Raw genomic sequence first — 20,686 nt, 5'->3', positions numbered from 1 at the left:
GGAACTATAGCGCCATTCCTTCACTGTCGCTGGGTCAAAATCCTGGAACTCGCTCCCTTTCAGCACTATGGGTGTACCTACACCATGTGGACTGCAGCAGTTTAAGAAGGGACTCACTACCACCTTCTCAAGGGAAATTAGGGAGGGGCAATAAATTCTGGCCTAGCCAGTGATGCCCACATCCCAAGATTGAAGAAAAAAAGTGTAAGAATGATCGAGAATGCACCATTTTCCAAGCAGGCAAACTGTATGCTGTGTGTAAAACATCTGAATCCTTTACACTGGAAGAAATCATTTGCATCACCCTGAAAGACAATATACTGCAGGAATTATCTTCCCTTGGAAGTTTTTCTGATTGAAGCTGAAGAACAAATAATCAGTTCTAAGTCACCCAGGAGCAACTAATGTGCAATTGAGCAGGCTCATCTCAAGGGGCCAGCAGTACTACATTGTCCAGTGCAGGAGATTTCCTTTGTTTGCTGTCTTTACCTTTGGAATTCTGGTACTTCAACCCGAGCTTCAGGTGGGAGAAGTTAACATGTGTCAGGGAAGTAAACCCTGAATACATTTTCATATTGCATATTCATTGCTGCTTAACAATCAAATAAAATAAGCAATAATGGCAAATCGGTACTAAAAGGTTTGGTGCAAAAGTTATTTTTTAATATTTAGTGGAAAATTATTGCCTGTAGGTCCATAGTCAGATAAGCCACCTACCATCAGTGGTACTGCTGCCAAATGGGCACCGAATGCACCACCACAATCATATGCTCACAGTATCATTCAAATCATAACACAGAAACACACCATTTGATGTAACACATGTACACAACCAAAAGCATATAAAGCAAATTAAGTTCTTCAGTTGTGATTTTTGCATAACTTGAGTGTCATCTTGGGTCAGTCGGAAGCACTTATTTGCCTCTGAGTCAGAAGGTTGTGGGTTCACTCCCCACAGTAGCTTGTGTATAAAATCTAGGCTGTTGTTTCATTATAATACTGAGGGAATTCTGCACTGTTGGAGACACCGTCTTTAGGATGAGGCATTGAACCAAGGCCTTGTCTAGCTGTTCAAGTGAATGTTTAAAATCCCAGTGCTTAACTGGAAGAATAGGGTGTTTCCCTGGTGCACTGGGTAATATTTCTCCCTCAACTAGCACCACCAAAAACAATTAAACTCTTTTTCTGTGTGGCACCTGCTGTATCCAAATTGGCTGCTGTGTTTGTCTACTTAAAAATAGTACTCAAATGATAATGATTGATGTTCAAAAAAGACTTCATTTGATGTAAAATGCTTTGTGATGTCCTTTCTTTGTTACTTGTACTAAAATCATTACCAGTTTAGGAGAAAAACAACCATTAAGTCATCTTTTTCACCACATATTTTGAACCTCTTTTAGAATTTGGAAAACACAGTTATTTTCTGAATAAATCACCAGGATTTAAAATGCAGTAGTATATTGCCATGCAGTTACAATTACACTTGTCTGACTGATGCCTAATTGGAAGGAGCTTTGAGAAAAAAAAATACATTTTTTGTAGATTTTTATTTTGTGCTATCAAAAAGGTGCATTGTTTATTTCATCTGTTCAAAAATAAAGCTTAACATTCAGACAGAATTCCATTGTAGACATTCGATGCAGGAATGAATACAAAGCAAACACAAATCCCTCTCAGCTAGTTCAGCAAAGGTGAACAACATGAACATGAAGTACCAGATGCAGAGTAATTAATTGTTCAAGCAGTTGATCTTGGATACATAAATTTTTCCAAGTATTACTCGATTAGATACTTTGCCATCAAAGAGTGCCACTGATTCCCTCTAACATATCCTCTGAACGATCTGTAGATCCATATTCACATAATCCATCTACCATCTGTGGTATTGCTGCCAGAAGTGCACCAAATACACTCAAAATTGTGTACAAATCATAGCACAGAGAAAGGCTGTTTGTTGCATAACATGTGCCTGTGCCAGTTCAACAGCTAGACCTATCAACTCTCATCCAATATCCTGCCTATTCCCCCATAATTTTATGAAATTTAAACTATAAAAGAAGGCATTTTGGCTGGTTTTCTACATAATCCCAGTCCCCTGCCCTTTCCCCAAACCTTTTTTTCTGTTTTCTTTTTCAAATATTGATCAATTTCCCTTTTAAATCCTTGTGGATTCTGTTTCCAACAATGTTAATGGGTATGCATGCCAGTTTGGATTATCCTCTGAACTACTGCCTGTTTTAGAGTAGATTTGGGGCAGTAAATGGAGTAAAATATGTTTATAACTACCCCTTCATTCAACCACTGAAAAATTCCAATTAGATTATTCTCCTTAAAAAGCACCAATCCTCTTCAAGGCCTCCCATGATTGTAATCCACCTCATAAATCGGATCAGTGGATGCGATTAACCTCTCTGACCCATTTCCTCCAATTTCTGTCCTAAATCATCTCAAATAAATACCATGATTATATAAGGGGCAGTAGTAAGGTACCCTTCTGATATTCTTCCTCTCTTCCACTTCCAGGTAATCAGTCCTGCTCAGTGCCTCACCCATTAACAACCTTTCTGACTCTTTCTTCTTGAGTGGATGTCTGTCTGCTGCCACTTGCCATGATCTAATGGGTGAAGTAGTGGCAGCAATTGACTTGTGGATCTGACAGATTTCCCAGTGGAAATGTCCGGTCATCATCATAGCCAACCTCTTCCTATCAGACCCCCACCCACTATGTGCAACACAGATGATGTTGTTTAGCAGTGCACACTGTGACATTCTCCCTTGCAAGAATAGTGCCTGAGTGTAAGGTTGTTGCAATATTTTGAGAAAGTGCATAAAGTTGATACTAGCTGTCATGAGTATTTTCCAGCTTTTACCAACTCGAGGAGCTGGAAGGAGCCAGAGTGCTCATTCTGTCTCCACACAAATACTGTGGTGTGCTGCTGGCTTGGCCTCATTCCACATCCCCACCAACGCCCCCCCCCGGCCCTCACCCTTCACCCCCAAAATCTACCTTCAGGCCTCCGCCAGCATTCCAGCCAACCAGTGAGCAGCGTGAACAGCTCACTGGTCAAATTGGAATGAAGCCAGGGCCTCAATATCGCAGCTGCCACTTCCCTCCTGGTGGGGGTGGCGGGGGTGGGTGCGAGCATTGACTGGCACGCTCCACAAGTTGGCCACCCAAAGGAATGGTTGTAGTCACCATATAAGAAACTTCATTGTGACTATATTGTTGCTGTTTGGTGAAGAATGTTTCTCTTAGCACCAGCTTTTGTTGTGTTGATGGGCATTTGATATACATGTACCTTAGTATGTGGCCAGCCAAGTTGGATCAATCTCTCAATTAATGAGTTTAATTAGCAATGTTTTGACTGCTTCAACAACCTTTTTCTGATGTTACAAACAGGCATTGAGAAACCTATAACCTCCATCCCTTGGCGATAACATGTTAACCCATGCAGCACAACAGTTTCTTGGTGTCATTCTATTTTTGGAGTAATTTCAGAGCTGGAAATTTGCTCCCATAATGTTTATTCTTTCTTCTTTAATGTTCTAAATATTTGTCACTACCCTAGAATTGGAATTTCCAAAGGACTGTTGAATGATTCAATGATGTATTGTAAATGAATTTTCTTCTCTACTTTCTGCAGGCTATGGAAAGCAAGCTGCTGATTGGAGGCAAGAACATCATGGACCATACCAATGAACAACAAAAAATGCTGGAGCAGAAGAGGCAAGAGATTGCAGAGCAGGTAAATGCCTCTTTTATTGACTTAATGGTTGGTAATGTTAAAGCATTATCTTCGAGTTTTGTTCTTTTACCTTCATGAGTAATGAAGAGATTTTACACAATCCTTGGTGGTGCAGTTTATGGTGAACAGAGTGTGCTTGATGAACATAACCACGCAATGTGCTGTTCATATAAATAATGTGAATTACCCTGTATTTGGCTATTATGTAAAGATTCTTGAAAATTTATTGATCAGCATTTGCAGTGGCCTGCTGAGAAAAGGCACCACCTGGCGTAATGTTCAGTGATGCAGACCAGAACATGCCAAGTTTGATTTTTGCTCCATATAACATTAATTGATCACTGTTGGAATATTACGTTTTGCCTCAGCATCCCTTGGTTAGAGTTAAAGGGGAAAATCTGGCAGGTTTACCAGGCTTGATTACAATCCATTGACTCTGAGTGGAAATTTTGCATGTGTAGACTTTGGGGTTCATATTTCTGTGGGACTGGGGCACATTTCCAGGATAAAAAAAACTGGGGGAGTATTGAAGGGGACAGGAGCAAATAGTCTCTGTCCTCCACAGTGGAGTTTAGAATGAAATTTCATTTTCTATCTGCCCCATACATGGCGGCAACTGATTTTCTGGCCAGGAATTTAGTTTCAAATTCTTGGACTTCTCTCAACATCACAAGATGCTTTTGCTTTGGACTACACTGGTTATAATGTAAGACCACCCCTGATTACACTAAACAACCCGCCACTGGAAGTGATTAGCAAATTCTGCTCCCTTGGGTCCATGGTGACAGGCAATCTGTCCCTTGATGCAGAGCTCGAAAGGCACATTGGGAAAGCAGCTACGACTTTGGCCAACTCGCAAAATGTGCATGGGATAACACCAAGCTGATGGTTTATAAGGCCTGTGTTCTCAGCACCTTGCTGTATGGCTATGAAACATGGGTGACTTACAGCCACCAGGAAAAAGAGAATCAATAATTTCCATCTTCGCTGTCTGTGGCGCATGATCGGTATTTCCTGGCAGGACAAAATCACAAATGCGGCAGTCCTCTCAAAGGCAGAGCTCACAACTGTGTTGGCACTAATCAAACTTCGATGGATTGGACACGTCCGCAGGATAAAAGACTGTTGAATACCCAAAGACCTTCTGTATGGTAAGGTAGCTGGGGCCAAATGACCAGTGGGGCGCCCAAAACTCCACTTCAAAGATGCTTGCAAGCGTGACATGAAGGCCCTAAATGTTGACTATCGCTCTAGGGAGTCGCTAGCTAGCAAAAGAGGGAAATAGCAAAACATCCTCTGGACTGTGTGCACTACCGCAATGACCAGTTGCTTCAGAAGCTTGGCAACAGGCGCCAATGTCAAAAACAATAACTCACAGCATCACTTGGCAGCTTCACGTGTGGCACTTGTGGCAGAACCTGCCTCTTAAGGAGTGGCCTTCACAGCCATTAGCAAAGGTGCACCAAGAAAAGATACCCCACCTAAATGGATTGTTTACTGCATGTCCATCATCTTTTGTAGATGGAAAGATGCCACCTATTCATGGCCTAACATTGAAGAGAAAGCAGAGCTGGCAAGATAGCACCTGTGGCTCCCACCTCTTCTGCACCCAGCTACCTGGATGTTGGAGAGATACTGATATCATACAAAGAGAACAAAGAACAGTACAGCACAGGAACAGGCCATTCGGCCCTCCAAGCCTGCGCCGATCTTATGCCTGCCTAAACTAAAACCTTCTTCACTTCCGGGGTTCGTATCCCTCTATTCCCATCCTATTCATGTATTTGTCAAGATGCCTCTTAAACATCTCTATGGTACCTGCTTCCACCACCTCCCCCGGCAATAAGTTCCAGGCACTCACCACCCTCTGTGTAAAGAACTTGCCTCGCACATCCCCTGTAAACTTTGCCCCTCTCACCTCAAACCTATGTCCCCTAGTAACTGACTGTTCCACCCTGAGAAAAAGCTTCTGACTATCCACTCTTTCCATGCCGCTTATAACTTTGTAAACCTCTACCATGTCGCCCCTCCACCTCCGTCGTTCCAGTGAAAACAATCCGAGTTTATCCAACCTCTCCTCATAGCTAATGCCCTCCAGACCAGGCAACACCCTGGTAAACCTCTTCTGTACCCTCTCCAAAGCCTCCACGTCCTTCTGGTAGTGTGGCGACCAGAATTGCACGCAATATTCTAAGTGTGGCCTAACTAAAGTTCTGTACAGCTGCAGCATGACTTGCCTATTTTTATACTCTATGCCCCAACCGATGAAGGCAAGCATGCCGTATGCCTTCTTGACTACCTTATCCACCTGCGTTGCCACTTTCAGTGACCTGTGGACCTGTACACCCAGATCTCTCTGCCTGTCAATACTCCTAAGGGTTCTGCCATTTACTGTATACTTCCCACCTGCATTAGACCTTCCAAAATGCATTACCGCACATTTGTCCGGATTAAACTCCATCTGCAATTTCTCCGCCCAAGTCTCCAACCGATCTATATCCTGCTGTATCCTCTGAAAATCCTCATCACTGTCCGCAACTCCACCAACCTTTGTGTCGTCCGCAAACTTACTAATCAGACCAGCTACATTTTCCTCCAATAATAAAAACAAGAAATGCTGGAACCACTTCAGAAGAAGGGTCACTGACCCGAAACGTTAACTCTGCTTCTCTTTCCACAGATGCTGCCAGATCTGCTGAGTGGTTCCAGCATTTCTTGTTTTTATTTCAGATTTCCAGCATCCGCAGTATTTTGCTTTTACATTTTCCTCCTAATCATTTATATATACTACAAACAGCAAAGGTCCCAGCACTGATCCCTGCGGAACACCACTAGTCACATCCCTCCATTCAGAAAAGCACCCTTCCACTGCTACCCTCTGTCTTCTATGACCGAGCCAGTTCTGTATCCATCTTGCCAGCTCCCCTCTGATCCCATGTGAATTCACCTTTTGTATCAGTCTGCCATGAGGGACCTTGTCAAAGGTCATGTTATAAATAAATCAGTCCTTAAAAGTAACTTTTAACTTTTGCCAATTACACTCGCTTGCACTTATGAAGCACTGCATTTTGCAGTCCGCCAACAGCTACCTACGCACCCCCACCAGCAAGCACCCATTCTAGCATGGATGCCTGCTGGAATTAGTGAAGTGGGATGACTCTGTCTGACTCTGCCAGTGATGTGTGTGGGTGGCAATTCGTCATTTCGCGCCCCCAAATTATGGCACGAAGTAGCATTGTGGATTTACGACCCCAGGGTGAGGACAGGATTGGGTTTGGCTGACACTCTCTACAATCAAATAGTCTGCCAACACGCACTGTCCAGATTCATGCATGAAAAAAGCTAATTGGGTGAGAGACACAGAGATAGCAGCGTCACCTCAGTTACCCTGGTCTGGAGGAACGTATGTAGGGAACTGCTCTGTTCTACTCCCATCAGACCTGCAATCTGTCCTCCTGTGGGCATGGAGCAATTGACACAACCCTAGCCACTTTTTGGTTGGGGTATTCTGCAGGCTCCAATGAAATTGCCACACACTCCCATTGGTGCCGTTGAAGACAAAGGCCAGGATTTTATCTCAGCTGAAGGAGTCCCGGCGGCAGGCCAGAAGGTGTGGGGAGATCCTGTCTCCGTCTTCCATCGGACCCTTGTTGCAATTCCACAGCAGGCAGCCAATTAACTCCGCGCTGTTGGGGAAGCCATCCTTTAATGGATGAGTTCCCGCCTCCAGATCAGCTGGCCAATTGGAGGGCCAGCAGCTCTGCAGTACTCGCACTGCCAGCAGGAGTGGTGGTCACTGCCAGTAATGCAGGAGGCCCTGCAGTGCCAAAGATAGAAGAGACACTGGGACACAGGCCTCCCTGACTTGCCCCAGTGAGGGGGTGGTGATGGGAGTTGGTAAGAATGGAGTGGGGATTTGCCAGGGGTGCTAGGAGGCTGCCAGGTCTCACCTGGCGATGTCTCCATGTGGTGACAGGACCCTCCATCTTCCAGAAATCAGTGTGGAGGAGGGAGGCTGCCCTTAAGTGGCCATTGATGGAAAAAATGGCAAGGAACCTGGGAGATTGTGAGTTGTGACTCAGAAGGCAGACAGTAACTGAAATCAATCAAGGGAACAGCTCTGTCTCTCTCTCTCTCTCTCTCTCCCCCTCTCTCCAGTAGAGATCCAGAGAAGCCTCAAGCTGCAGCTGGTGAAGCCAAATCTACAGACCCTTACAACCAACAACTAGGATACAAGCAAGTCTGCAACCATACACATGCCCAGTGAGGACTTCAGAACTACAATTTCAACTAAGAACTCTGGGACTACTGAACTGTAGTTAAATTCCATTTATTACAGACTCTACTCCAACCTCCCAACTCTGTTTTTCCCTTCTGTAATCTATTTGTGCGTGTGTGTGAGACTCTTGTGTGAATGTGGGCATGGATGTGTAGCGTGTTTTAGTAATTTTAACTGGTTAAGAGTGATAAGGATAATAAACTTACATCTTTCTTGTTTAAACTCAAGAAAACCTGTCTGATTGGTTCATTTGCAATTATATTAGAGGAACAGGAGCAAGGATTCACTGAGGTGGTAGGTTCAATCACTGTGGTAAAAAAAAATAAACCTTGCTGCAGTCAAACCAAAGAAGGGGCAAGAGAGGAGCCTGAGACCCCCCTCCTCAACTGGTCATAACAGAAATTTGGGGGCTCTAATCCGGCATTGTAACCACAGGCAAATAAGAAATTGGAAGTGGGAAACCAAATTGATCCCTATTCAAAAAAAACTTCAATACTGGTTTTCTCTGTGGTTTGTGTTACTAGAATACTAACATGTCTGCATCCGGGGCCAGTACCTCCCAAGCCAGGGTGAAGTAACTTGGGATAAGTTAAAGACCCTATCTGTGGAAGAGTTAAGAAATGTAGCTGGGCAGTCTAGGATTACTTTCTATGCCAAAGCTAAGAAATCCAAATCCTAAGACTTGTGGCCAACTATTTTTCACTCGAACCTAAAGATTCCGAGTCAGGGTTGGAGTCAGACTCTGTCAAGGTAATGTTAGCAAAAATACAAATGGAACAGAGGAAACCTGAATTGGAATTCCAGAGAGAGAGAAGGAAAGAGAGAAATTTCCAGAAGGAGCAGGAGGAAAGGGAGTTAAGACAGCTTGAATTAGCTAGGGAGCGACATGCGTGAAAGCGTGGCCAGTGTGGAAGCTACATTTAACTCAGGACCGCGTGCTGAACTCTTAAAATTCTCCCAATTGATCCCAAAGTTCAATGAGGGAGACGTGGAAGCATTTTATGTCACGTCTGAAAAGCTTGCAAGACAGTTGAAATGGCCGACCGAGAGCTGGACCCTGTTGTTACAAAGCAAGCTAACAGGAAAAACCCATGAGGTTTATTCACTGTTGCCAGATGAAAGTTCATCAAATTATGAATTAACTAAAAATGCTGTCCTCGGGGCATATGAGCGAGAAGTACCGCCAGAAATTCTGAACCCTTCGGAAACAGACTGGTCAAACTTACCTCGAGTTTGAGAGAAGTAAGCTGATAGCTTTTGACCAGTGGTACAGCCCATGTATGAAAACCTCAGAGAGGTGATTCTTCTCGAGGAATTAAAAAACTCTCTCCCCCTTTCTATAAAAACCCATATGGAGGAACAGAAAGTTCAAAGGGCGAGACAAGCTGCAGTTCTGGCTGATGAGTTCACTCTCATACACTAGGCCATACCCCAAGGGAAAGCCTTCCATAGTCACCCCCACAACCCCGAAAAGGATGAGGTGGGAGGATGATAGGAGCCCAAACAATTCTGGGAGAAAAAGGAAAGCTGGACATGCAGGCATCCCTCCTCAAGTCAAAAAAGACAGTGTTGAGAGCAGGGGTGAGACCAGGAGACCTGTGTGTTTCCACTTTAACAAGGCAGGTCACCTCCGAGCCCGACCAGTGCAGGAGAAGGGACCCTGATGGAAAGCACTGCAGAACAGGCTGTGGCTTTAACTGCAACAGCAGTAAGACACAGGAACCATACTGCTGTGGGTGCAGGAAAATTTAACAAGATCCCTGAAGGTTATGAGGATTTTGTATCCAAAGAGAGAGTAACTCCATACCCCTCGAGTAGGGCAAGCAAGCCCATCGTCATACTCAGGGATACAGGGGCCACCAGATCCCTTTTGCTGGGAAAGGGCATGACCTTTCCCACAGAGGCTGCAGTAAATATGGGAATAATAGTGAATGGTATTGGAGGGCAGCACAAGCCCATACGTTTGTATCGGGTGCACTTGGAGTGCAACCTACTTTCGGGACCGGTGACCGTAGGGATTGTCCCTAGTTTGCCTGTGGAGGGGATTGACCTGCTCCTAGGTAATGATCTGGCAGGGGCAAAGGTGGTAGCTTCCCCAGTCGTGGTAAGGAGACCGAAGGAGGTCAGAGAGACAGGACAGTGGCAGGAGACGGTCCCCTGCATTTCCCCTGATTGTGTAGTGGCTCGGGTCATGGCCAAACCAGCTCCCTCAGAGGAGACTGAATTGGCACTGCAGATAGATGACCATGTGGTCTGTCTGTCTGAAACTTTCTTTGGGAAGTTAGAGGACCAAAGGAATGGGTTAAACAAATTTTCCCTAGTTGGGGCTCAACAAGCTGACCCCGTATTAAGGAAATTAATACAGGCTGCCCAAACTGAAATCAAAGCAGAGGGAGTCCCTGATTGCTACTATTGTAAAGAATGAGGTTCTGATGAGGAAGTGGAGCTCTCCTCACAGACCTGAGGACGAAGAGTGATTTAACCAGGTAGTGGTGCCGCCGAGGTACCGGGGAGAAATATTAAGAATGACCCATGGGTTTACAATGGCTCTACATGTTGGTGTAGAAGAAACCAAAGCCCTCATAAGACAGCAGTTTGACTGGTCAAAACTCCACAAAAACGTAGTGGAGTACTGTAAAACTTGCCACATGTACCAGGTTGAGGGGAAGCCCTAACCTGCAGTAAAATCTGCACCCCTAATTCCTGAACCAGCTTTTGGGGAACCCTCCAACAGAGGGCTGGTGAATGGTGAGGGACACCTGCCGAGAACAAAAGGGGTCAGACAAGCACAGGTCTGGCAGACAGTTAGAGAGAAAGGGGGCGAAAAGGACAGTGAGGACGGATTAAAGGAGGGCTGGGAGGATTCCCAAATGGAATCCCCTACTGTCCAGTCAGCCAAACCCTGAATGTTGGGAAAATTGGACCCCACACCGTCCTTCGTAAATGCAGGCCAAGGAAGAACCTTACCAAGGTGCTAACAGCATTTACAGAAACCTGCAGGGACAAGGAAAGTTCCCAAAAAGGCAGAGAAACAGTGAGGGTGATGCCTCACCGTGTTGAAGTGGCGCATGGGAGTGCAGGGGAATCTGGACAGATACCTGTGAGCAGGAATGTCCCAGAGGGCATGGGGGAAATTAGCAAAGGGACCCTCCCCACAGTTAAGAGAAAAGAGACCCAAAAAAATGCCCTAAAGTGGGCAGCACTTGTGTGATTCACCAGAGCACTAAAAGTGAGGTCCAGGTGACTCTACCCACTACAGAATCCAGTGATCAAATCTCAAGCTCAAAGTTAATCAAATCCAACAATCTCACTTCAGACTCCAGCAAGAACAAAGGCCCAGACGAAATCTCAGACACCTCACATGGGTTCAAAACCAATTTATCACTTAATACCACCAGAGGGAGAGAAATTATCAAGGTACTGGAACCTGAAGGGTTAGAACCCCGTGTTGCAGAAACAGCAATGAAGGGGTTAAAGCTTACAGGAGAACTTACCCTAGACAATTATGGAAATTTGCAGACACGAAGCTTCCCCAACAACCACATGTTTATTAAGATATTCATCCACAGCTTATGACAAGCTGATACTAAAGAAACTTTGAACCCGTTGGACAACACCTAACCATCTCAAGGGAAAGGGCAGTTAAAATTAGCCTGGTGGTTGCAGAGAAAAATAAAAGACAAGCTGCAACAATTTTAAGGTTTATAAGTGAATGAGGGCGAATGAAAAATGTATTTGTGTTTTCCTGTGTTTTCTTTTTAACTCCCATAATGAAATGCTCCCATTGTCGCATTTCATTCAGCATGGTACGGCGGTGTGATGAAAACCCCACATGCCAAATGGAAAAATATTAATTTCATCAATTGGAACTTTGCCTGAGACTTTTACTGGAAATTGTTACAAATAGCTTTTTAAAAAAAAAAACAGCTAGCAGCCAAGATGGCCACAAACATTTGCATTTGAAACAGTAAAAGATTAGACTGGAGATAAACATGATTGACTCAGCTTAGCCAGAACAATGGGCTGCTGTTTGATTCAATTTCCTGAGATAGCCATCGACATCGTTTGATTTTGAAAGAGCCAATTCCCCTATCAAGTATGTCTGGGCAGCCTGAAGGAAGAGCCTTGAATTTCAGAGAAAATTCCAGAAGAATCTCATTAAAACATAAAGAGGTGGTGCAACCATACACGTGGCCCATCGAGGATGTCAGGACTACAATTTCAACTAAGAACTCTGGGACTACTGAACTGTAGTTAAATTCCATTTATTACAGACTCTACTCCAACCTCCCAACTCTGTTTTTTCCTTCTGTAATCTATTTGTGTGTGTGTGTGTGGCTCTTGTGTGAATGTGGGCATGAATGCGTAATGTATTTTAGTCATTTTAACTGGTTTAGCGAGATAAGGATAATAAACTTAGATCTTTCGTGTTTAAACTCAAGAAAGCCTGTCTGATTGGTTCATTTGCAATTATGTTAGAGGAACAGGAGCAAGCATTTACTGAAGTGGTAAATTCAATCACTGTGGTAAAAAAAGATAAACCCTGTTGCGGTCAAACTAGTGGCGAAAGGGGAGCCTGAGACCCCCTCCTCACCTGGTTGTATCAGTACCGATGAGTTCTGGGCTTCACAACTACAAAATCATAGGCAGCCTTCACTTTGCCCTCCACTTGGAAGGTGGCACATCATCACTTACTTCCCACTCCTCTATGTTCATGCTCTATGAATCACCTAGTGTCACATCCTCACTATCTAATTTTCTTCTGGGTGAAAGTATCTGAGCTGGTGCACTGGAGTGAAGAAGCAAGTGAAGCAATGGGTGGGTTGCAGCAGAGGAGCACGAGCACAAGGTTTAACAGAAGCTCACGGTGGACTTGGCTCTGACTTCTTCTCCTTCATCTATCTTTTCATCACTCTTTTTATCATTCACATCATCAGCAAAATCCTCAAGGATGTAGTTGTATTTCTGTTCCTCCTCATCATTTTCTTCCTTCTCCTCATCTTCCTTTTCTGTACTCACAGTTGCTGTGGTTGATCTGCAGGAAAGGAAAGCAGAAGGTAAAAATGGGATTACAGAGACAGAAAAGGGGTGAGAGCTTCTGCATGTGTGGTCCTTCACAAAGATGCGAGGGCAACAGTGTGGGTATTCAATCACTTAACCTGGTGCTGCCAATATACCACCCACCTCACCATTTCGTACAGCAAGAGCAGTGTAACTCCTCATGAGCTCCCTGGCCTTCTCCTCATTGGATCTGAGAGATTTCAGGTGCCAATTTCTCCTGCAACAAGATTTTATAAATGAGGGGAAAGCTAGCCATTGAGGAGCCAAGAAGCATGGGAGAGATGAAGTACCAGATACTGTGCCTTCAGGTTTTAAAGTGGATCAAGTGGTTTTAGGGTTGTACATGTAAGAACTTGTTGTTAGGGTACTTTGGTAGACATACTGTAAGATCACAAGTCAGTAAGTCTCCCACCACCCTTAACCTGAGCTCATTATGAAGGGTTAGCTGTACACCTTTTATTTTTAAAGGGTGCGTGGATTTGAGTCTAGGTCACCCGATGGAGCGTGTTACTTTGCTTGCTGTGATCAGGCCATTGAATGTCTTGCAGCCTTGGTTTGCAGTCCTGGGCATGAGAGATTTGCCAGTCAGTGCCAGGGCCACCTCCCTCCAAGTGGCACAGGTGACATTTCTGGCAGGTTTGCTGTCTCTGTCTCCGGATATCTGTTTCCTCAAGGTGGGTTAGAAACTGAAATTCACCTCTAGATGTGTGTCTTGCTGCCTTATTTGTCTGTGTGTGCCAGCTGCTCCTATAGTATACATTCATGAAAAATGATTTATGAGACATGCCATTAACCTAACTGACAGTCAAGCGAGTGAGCCAAGCACCGTTCTTTCCCTGCTGCTCCTCCACGCTGCTGCTGCCGTCTTCATCCTTAGCTTTTGAAGTCATAGCTTTTTGAAAGCTGCATTTTAATTCTTTAATGGGACTTACCATAACTGCAAAGGATATGCAGTTGAATTAACTCATGAAATGCTTGTGAGACTACCTCGCCAAGCAACTGGAAAGTGCAAATCTTTACTTCATTGGCATAAAAATGGCACAACTCATCATCTTCAAATTCGCCTTTCAACATATTTAGGAAAGGAGAGAAAAGTGTAGGAAATACATGCGACACAGCTTATTAAATCAGAGTCAGATAGATAAACATGTTTGCACTGAAAGCCCAAATTTTAACCAAACCCGCCCAGCAAGAGTGGGATGGGCACAAATGGGACCCTCGGTTTTCACCCTGCCTGATCATGTGCTCCATTGTGTTCTTGCCCAGTGGGTTAGGTTAGAATATGGATAGATATCTTGAAAGCCCAGTAAATCACAAAGAGGTTTGTCTGAGCAGAGCTGTTGTATTTTGGATAAGTAAAATGAGGTTTGCAAGAGTCAAAGGAAAACAGAATAAGGGAAAGAGATCAAGACATTTTTTTTAATTTACTGCACATAATAGACAAATTGCTAAAGCCAGTTGCAGATCCAAAGTGGGAAAATATAACCTGTTAACAGCAGTTATGTATCTGTTACATACTAAACCAAATAATTAGATGTAGATACTGCACAATTTAACCATACTGAATATTTCCTCAGATGCTTGAGTGCAGAAATTTGCACATCTTTAGTTAATGGGGCAGATTTACCACTGATGGGATTTGTCCAGCCGATGTGGAAGGTGCACAAGTGCCCGGAAGTCTGTCAGGGAGTCCCATTAGATGTGTAATGCTTCATTGGGACTGATCTTCCATCCACTTAGAATGTATACTGCGCTTGCCCATCTGGAGTGGGATAAAAAGGGCAACTCCATATGCAAAGGAGCTCTTAAACTGATAAAGAAAGGAAAAAGAGAATACGAATGCAAGCTAGCGAGAAACATAAAGGCGGACTGTCAAGCTTCATAATGTATGTGAAATGGAAAAGATTAGCAAGAACAAATGAGGTTCCATTACAGGCGGAGACAGGAGCATTCATAATGGAGAACAGGGAAATGGTAGAGAAGCTAAACAATTATTTTGTGTCTGCCTTCACAGAGGAAGATACAGAAAATCTCCCAGAAATATTAGGGAACCAAGGGACTTGTGAAAATAAGGAACTGAAAGAAATTAGTATTAATAAAGTGGTAGTTCCCAGAGTGTTGAAGGTGGTGGCTATAGAGATAGAGGATGCATGGGTGGTTATCTTTCACAATTCTATAGATTCTGGAAAAGTTCCTGCAGATTGGAAAGTAGCAAATGTAACCTCACTATTGAAGAAAGGAGGGAGAGAGAAAACAGGAAACTACAGACCTGTTAGTTTGACGTCAGTAGTAGAGAAAATGTTGGAATCTATTATAAAGGATATGATAACTAGACATTAGAAAATAATGATATGATTGGGCAGAGTCAACATGGATTTATGAAAGGAAAATTTAAGAAAGGTTCGACAAACCTGTTGGAGCTTTTTGAGCATGTTACTAGCAGAATAGATAAGGGAGAACCAGTATTTGGATTTTCAGAAGGCTTTTGATAAGGTCCCACACAAGAGGTTAGTAAACAAAATTAGAGCACTTGGGATGAGGGGTAATATACTGGCATGGATTGAGAATTGGTTAATGGACAGAAATCAGAGAGTAGGAATAAATGGGTCATTCTCAGGATGGCAGGCTGTGACTAGTTGGGTACCACAAGCATCAGTACTTGGGCTCTAGCTATTCACAATCTATATAAATGATTTGGACGTGGGGACCAAATGTAATATTTCCAAATTTACTGATGACACAAAACTAGGTGGGAATGTGAGTTGTGAGGAGGATGCAAAGAGGCTTCAAGGGGACCTGGACAGGCTAAGTAAATGGGCAAGAACATGGCAGATGGAGTATAATGTGAATAAGTGTGAAGTCATCCATTTTGGTAGAAAAAGCAGAAATGCAGAGTATTTCTTAAATGGTGAGAGGTTGGGAAGTGTTAATGTCCAAAGGGACCTGGTTGTTCTTGCTCATAAGTCACTAGCATGTAGATGCAGCAAGCAATTATGGAGGCAAATGGTATGTTGGCCTTCATCGTAAGGGGTTTTGAGTACAGGAGTAAAGAAGTCTTGCTGCAATTGTATAAAGCCTTGGTGAGACTGCACCTGGAGTACTGAGTACTGTTTTGGTCTCCTCATCTAAGGAAGGATATACTTGCCATGGAGGGAGTGCAAATAATCCCTGGTATGGCGGGATTGTCATATGAGGAGAGATTGAGGAAACTGGGCCTGTATTCTTTCAAGTTTCAAAGAATGAGAGGTGATCTCATTGAAACTTACAAAATTCTTACAGGGTCTCACAGGGTGGATATAGATAGGATGTTTCCCCTGACTGGTGAGTCTAGAACCAGGGTACATAGTCTCAGAATAAGGAGTAGGTTATTTAAGACTGAGATGAGGAGGAATTTCTTCACTTAGAGGGTGGTGAATCTGTGAAATTCTCTACCCCAGAGGACTGTGGAAGCTCAATCATTGAGCATGTTCAAGACACAAATTGATAAATATCTGGATACTAATGACATCAAGGTTATGGGGGTAGCACGGGAAAGTGGCGTTGAGGTTGATGATCAGCCATGATCTAATTGAATGGCGGAGCAGGCTCGATGGGCTGAAAGGCCTACTCCTGCTCCTATGTTCCTATGTTCCTAAAGCAGCAGACATTTTCTTCTCTGATTTTTAAAAAATCTTCTTTATTTTCATTTCCTCTTTGTTTTTTTTTAGTGCTGGCTTTTCATATTTTTTGGGAACGTGGAGTGTTTTCCCCCTTAGATTTGTTGGCATCAAAGCATGAAGTTACTTTTTATGTCGCAATATAAAAAGCTGCACTGTAAGATCTCACATTGTAGATCTGTTATTGTAAACCTCTGGAGCAAACACATGACACTAGCTTCTGGATTGCTGCTGTAAATGGATACTTTATTACCGACTCCCTCCAATGGCGCACTGCACATGCTACATCAAGCATGTACTGTGGCTCAAATGAACAATATACGACATATCAAATGAACAATAAATAAACAATACACTACATCCCTCCACTTCTTGGTACATGAGCATTTCAATGGTTTGCTTACATTGTTCTGTTTGGACATTACTTCAGTTTGTAACATAATTGCATAAGTATGGCTCTCAAGTAGAATATCAACATGTGACATCAGGTGTTGTCTCATTTAATTCATATGCTTCATTGGAAGTGTCAACGTCTGAATCGGAGGCAATGCTTGCGGATGATATTTGCGGATGATACTTGGAAGAAAGATGCATTTTCTGTGATGATTTGCGAGATTGCTGTCATTGCTTTGCAGGTGGTTGCCTGGCACATGAGTGGTGAACACTGTTCACAGGAGTTGAGCTTGAAGTGTGGCAGTTGCTGTTGGCAGTCTCAACTTCAGCAGCTCTGGACTCTGAAAGGGACAGCTATCTTGCTAACTCCAATATCTCTGACAGCTTTCTGTCTTCCTTGAGTGCTTTTCTGTGTATTTGACTAGAGAGGCAACCTTCAATTATTTGTGTTTTGATTTTCCATTTGACATGTTCAATGTCACCAAAGTCACATTTAGTTTCCAGTTGTCTCAGTTGTGTGCAATATTGGTCAATTATCTTATTTGCTTCTTGCTTGGTTCGTTGAAAAATAATTGTTTTGTATATTTCATTCTTCTTGGCCGTGAAATAAGTTGTTCGTGTATTTTTTGCTGCGCCATAGTTATCTTGCATAAGCATAAGTGTCTCAAAAATATTTTCCAATTCTTCACCTCCATAGTGGAGAAGTAAGGCCTTTTTTCTCTTATCAGTGATTCTAAAGCCCACCATTGCACCCTTGAATCATCGCAGCCACTTCTTCCAATGTGGGAACACAAACGAGGGCTTGGCGTGCACATCAAAATGTGATAGCTTGGGCATAGCCTTCGCCGTCTTGATCGTCAGTGCAGCGATAATGCGTGATAAAGGATCCAGGATAGTGATCCGCAGGTACAATCACACAAATATCGACCGGACTTTTACGCCCCCCCAGAGCGGGAAGGTGGTGGGGGATGGGGGTGGTGCTGTGAAATGGAGTGGGTGGCTCGGGGGGCTCTTCCCTACTTGCTCCCGTCTCTGCCACCACTTTACGCAGGGCAGCGGTGGTGAAAAACGGCTGCCCGCCCCAGGCCAATCAAGGCCCTTAAGTGGCCATTGGAGGACTGCCCCCACTGCCCCAACCATCCCCAACACCCAACACACCCCCCCATCCCCCCAGTCGACCACCCTTGCCTTGCTGGGGCCCAACAAATCATCCTCAGCGAGGCACCAAAAACTTACCTTCATTCCAGGGCTCCCCAATATCTTCTTTCCGATGGCTGGGTTGCAGTCCCAGCAGTGGCCACCATTCCCAGTGGCGCTGCTGGGACTAAGAGCTGCCGGCCCGCTGATTGGCTAGCAACTCCATTAGGTTGGATTTCCTGCCTTAATGAGGTGGAAGTCCCACCTCAGACCAATTAAAGGCCTGTGGAACGCAAAATGTGGTCCGGTCCCCAGGCCAGGTGGAGGCGGGTTCGCCGAGGGAAAAATTCCGGCCATCATCAAAAGTAATAATGGCAGATGGAAGAAACAAATTCTTCCAATTCTTCAAAACAAACCTTCTCTAAGGTTTAAGCAGACCAGACTACCCTTGCATTGGTGTATGAGAAAAAATGGCTGTCCTGCATTAGCTGCACAAAGATACGAATGTCAACACTGTCCATATTTGACAATCTGCATTACATGTAGTTCACAACTGAAAGCACAGCAAATTATACCTGGCTTTAAAGCAAATGCAGGTTCCAGCCTCATAGCCATTGTAAGATCTCACATTGTTGATCTGCTATTGTAAATCACTGGAAGAAACACATGGCACTTTAAAAGAGCGTTCCACTCTCTGCAACTGTGTGAGAGAGAGACAGAGAGAGACAGGGCGAGGGGGGAACAGAGAGAGAGAAAGGGGGACAGAGAGAGCGAGAGAAAGGGGAGAGAGGCGGGAGAGACAGAGAGAGAGGGGGAACAGAAAGGGGAGAGAGACGGGACAGAGAGTGCAGGGAACACAGGAGACACGGGGGGTGGAGAGAGTGGGAGGAGAGATAGAGAGAGAAGGGGGGGTGGAGAAGGACAGAGAGGGGGAAAGAGAGTCAGAGTCATTTACTTACGGCACAGGAAGTGGCCATTCTGTCCAGCGAACCTATGTCAGGTCACCACAGAGATATACAGTCATTCCCACTCCCTGGCTCAGTCCCCATATTCCTGCAAGTCTATTTCTCTCAGCTGGCATCCAACTACCTCTTGAAGTCATTGATTGTCTCGAAATCCACCACCCTTGTGGACAGTGAGTTCCAGGTCATTAACATCCGCTGCATAAAAAAGTGCTTCCTCATATTCCCCCTGCATCTTTTGCATAAAACTTTCAATCTGTGTCCCCTAGCCCTAGTGGGGAGGGGGGAGGGAAGAGAGAACGATCCACACACACACAGAGTGCAGGGAGAGGGGGAAGAGAGATCAAGGTCTCTCCTGAAAGGTGGACATCTATCCAAAATATTCTGCATCACAACATCAAGTGTGCGGGCAGTGACTGACTGCTTATTAAAGCAAAAACAATGCCAGGTATGTCACTAAATCAGTTTTCAAATATAGTGAAGAGAAAGTAAGTCAATAAATTAGTCTTAAATTAGATACATTTTTAATGCCTTTATCTTTCGAGATTTGCTCACTGGGACCCTGGGCCGAGCAAAAATCGTAATGTGGCCCTCTGCCCAAAAATGTCAGACAACGCTGTGCTACACCAAGTGGCCTCAAATGAACAATACATATCAGATGAGCAATAAATGAACAATACACTACACTGCACATCATCTGCAAAATCTCCAGAATGGTGAATGATGCATTCACACTACATATGGTGGGAAGCCAAAACTGGTCTGAAAGTCCAAATTGACTCTGAACCAAAGCAGAATGAGACTCCCTCCTCCAGAGAGAGAGTCACACTCATCCTCACTTACACTCATCATGGCATTCGTGCTGTAACATTGGTGAGAAGCAAAACAGCTTTCATGTGATGCTACAGTTGTAGCATAAATCATAAGACACTCTGTACAATGGGAGTGTGGTTCTGTGGTAAGCTTGTGTGAATGAGTGAGAAGGAAAATGAGAGATAGCTTGAACAGATCAGTATGAGTCTGAATTTGGAAGATGCCTCTGGCTTCACCTTTCCTGACTCTGTCAATATTCTTGTAAGGCAAGGAGGTCCATCATAACTTCCGATAAGGGCTTATAATTTCTGGGACTGTGTGCATTTGAAGGGGAAAGAATCAGTTCTATTCTGGTGGTCTGTGCAGCAAGGTAGCAATTTTATTTTGTATATCTTGAGGTGCAAATTCTACAACTTCTTTTCACTAAAACAAAATGTTGCTGTGTAGCATAGAAAGAGAACTCGTGCAAAACTTGATATTTTATCCAAAAGCAATAAAAGTTCGCTAACAATTCTGAAATTCTTATGTCTGCTGATTGTAATGCACTGGCTCATGCTTTGTTAAATTTTAAGAAAATCAAGCCATTTAAAAAAACATGCACAGGCATCTAAGGCAAATGGATAAACCTGGGCACTAATA

At 44.0% G+C, this 20,686-nt stretch overlaps 1 protein-coding gene across 2 annotated transcripts in view; it reads left to right on the top strand.

The window, feature by feature from the left end:
• The window catches only part of LOC137352417 (kinesin-like protein KIF3C), a 315,850-nt gene that overhangs the window by 186,131 nt on the left and 109,033 nt on the right, over positions 1–20,686 (top strand). For both annotated transcript variants that reach the window (XM_068017813.1, XM_068017803.1), the window contains exon 3: positions 3,645–3,746. In XM_068017813.1, coding sequence (XP_067873914.1) covers positions 3,645–3,746 — 102 coding nt within the window. The remainder of the gene's footprint in view (positions 1–3,644; positions 3,747–20,686) is intronic.

The sequence above is a fragment of the Heterodontus francisci genome, chromosome 3, assembly GCF_036365525.1.
Source record: "Heterodontus francisci isolate sHetFra1 chromosome 3, sHetFra1.hap1, whole genome shotgun sequence".
NCBI lineage: Eukaryota > Metazoa > Chordata > Chondrichthyes > Heterodontiformes > Heterodontidae > Heterodontus > Heterodontus francisci.
The sequence above is the reverse complement of the archived record's forward strand: the minus strand, read 5'-3'. Positions and strand labels throughout refer to the sequence as shown.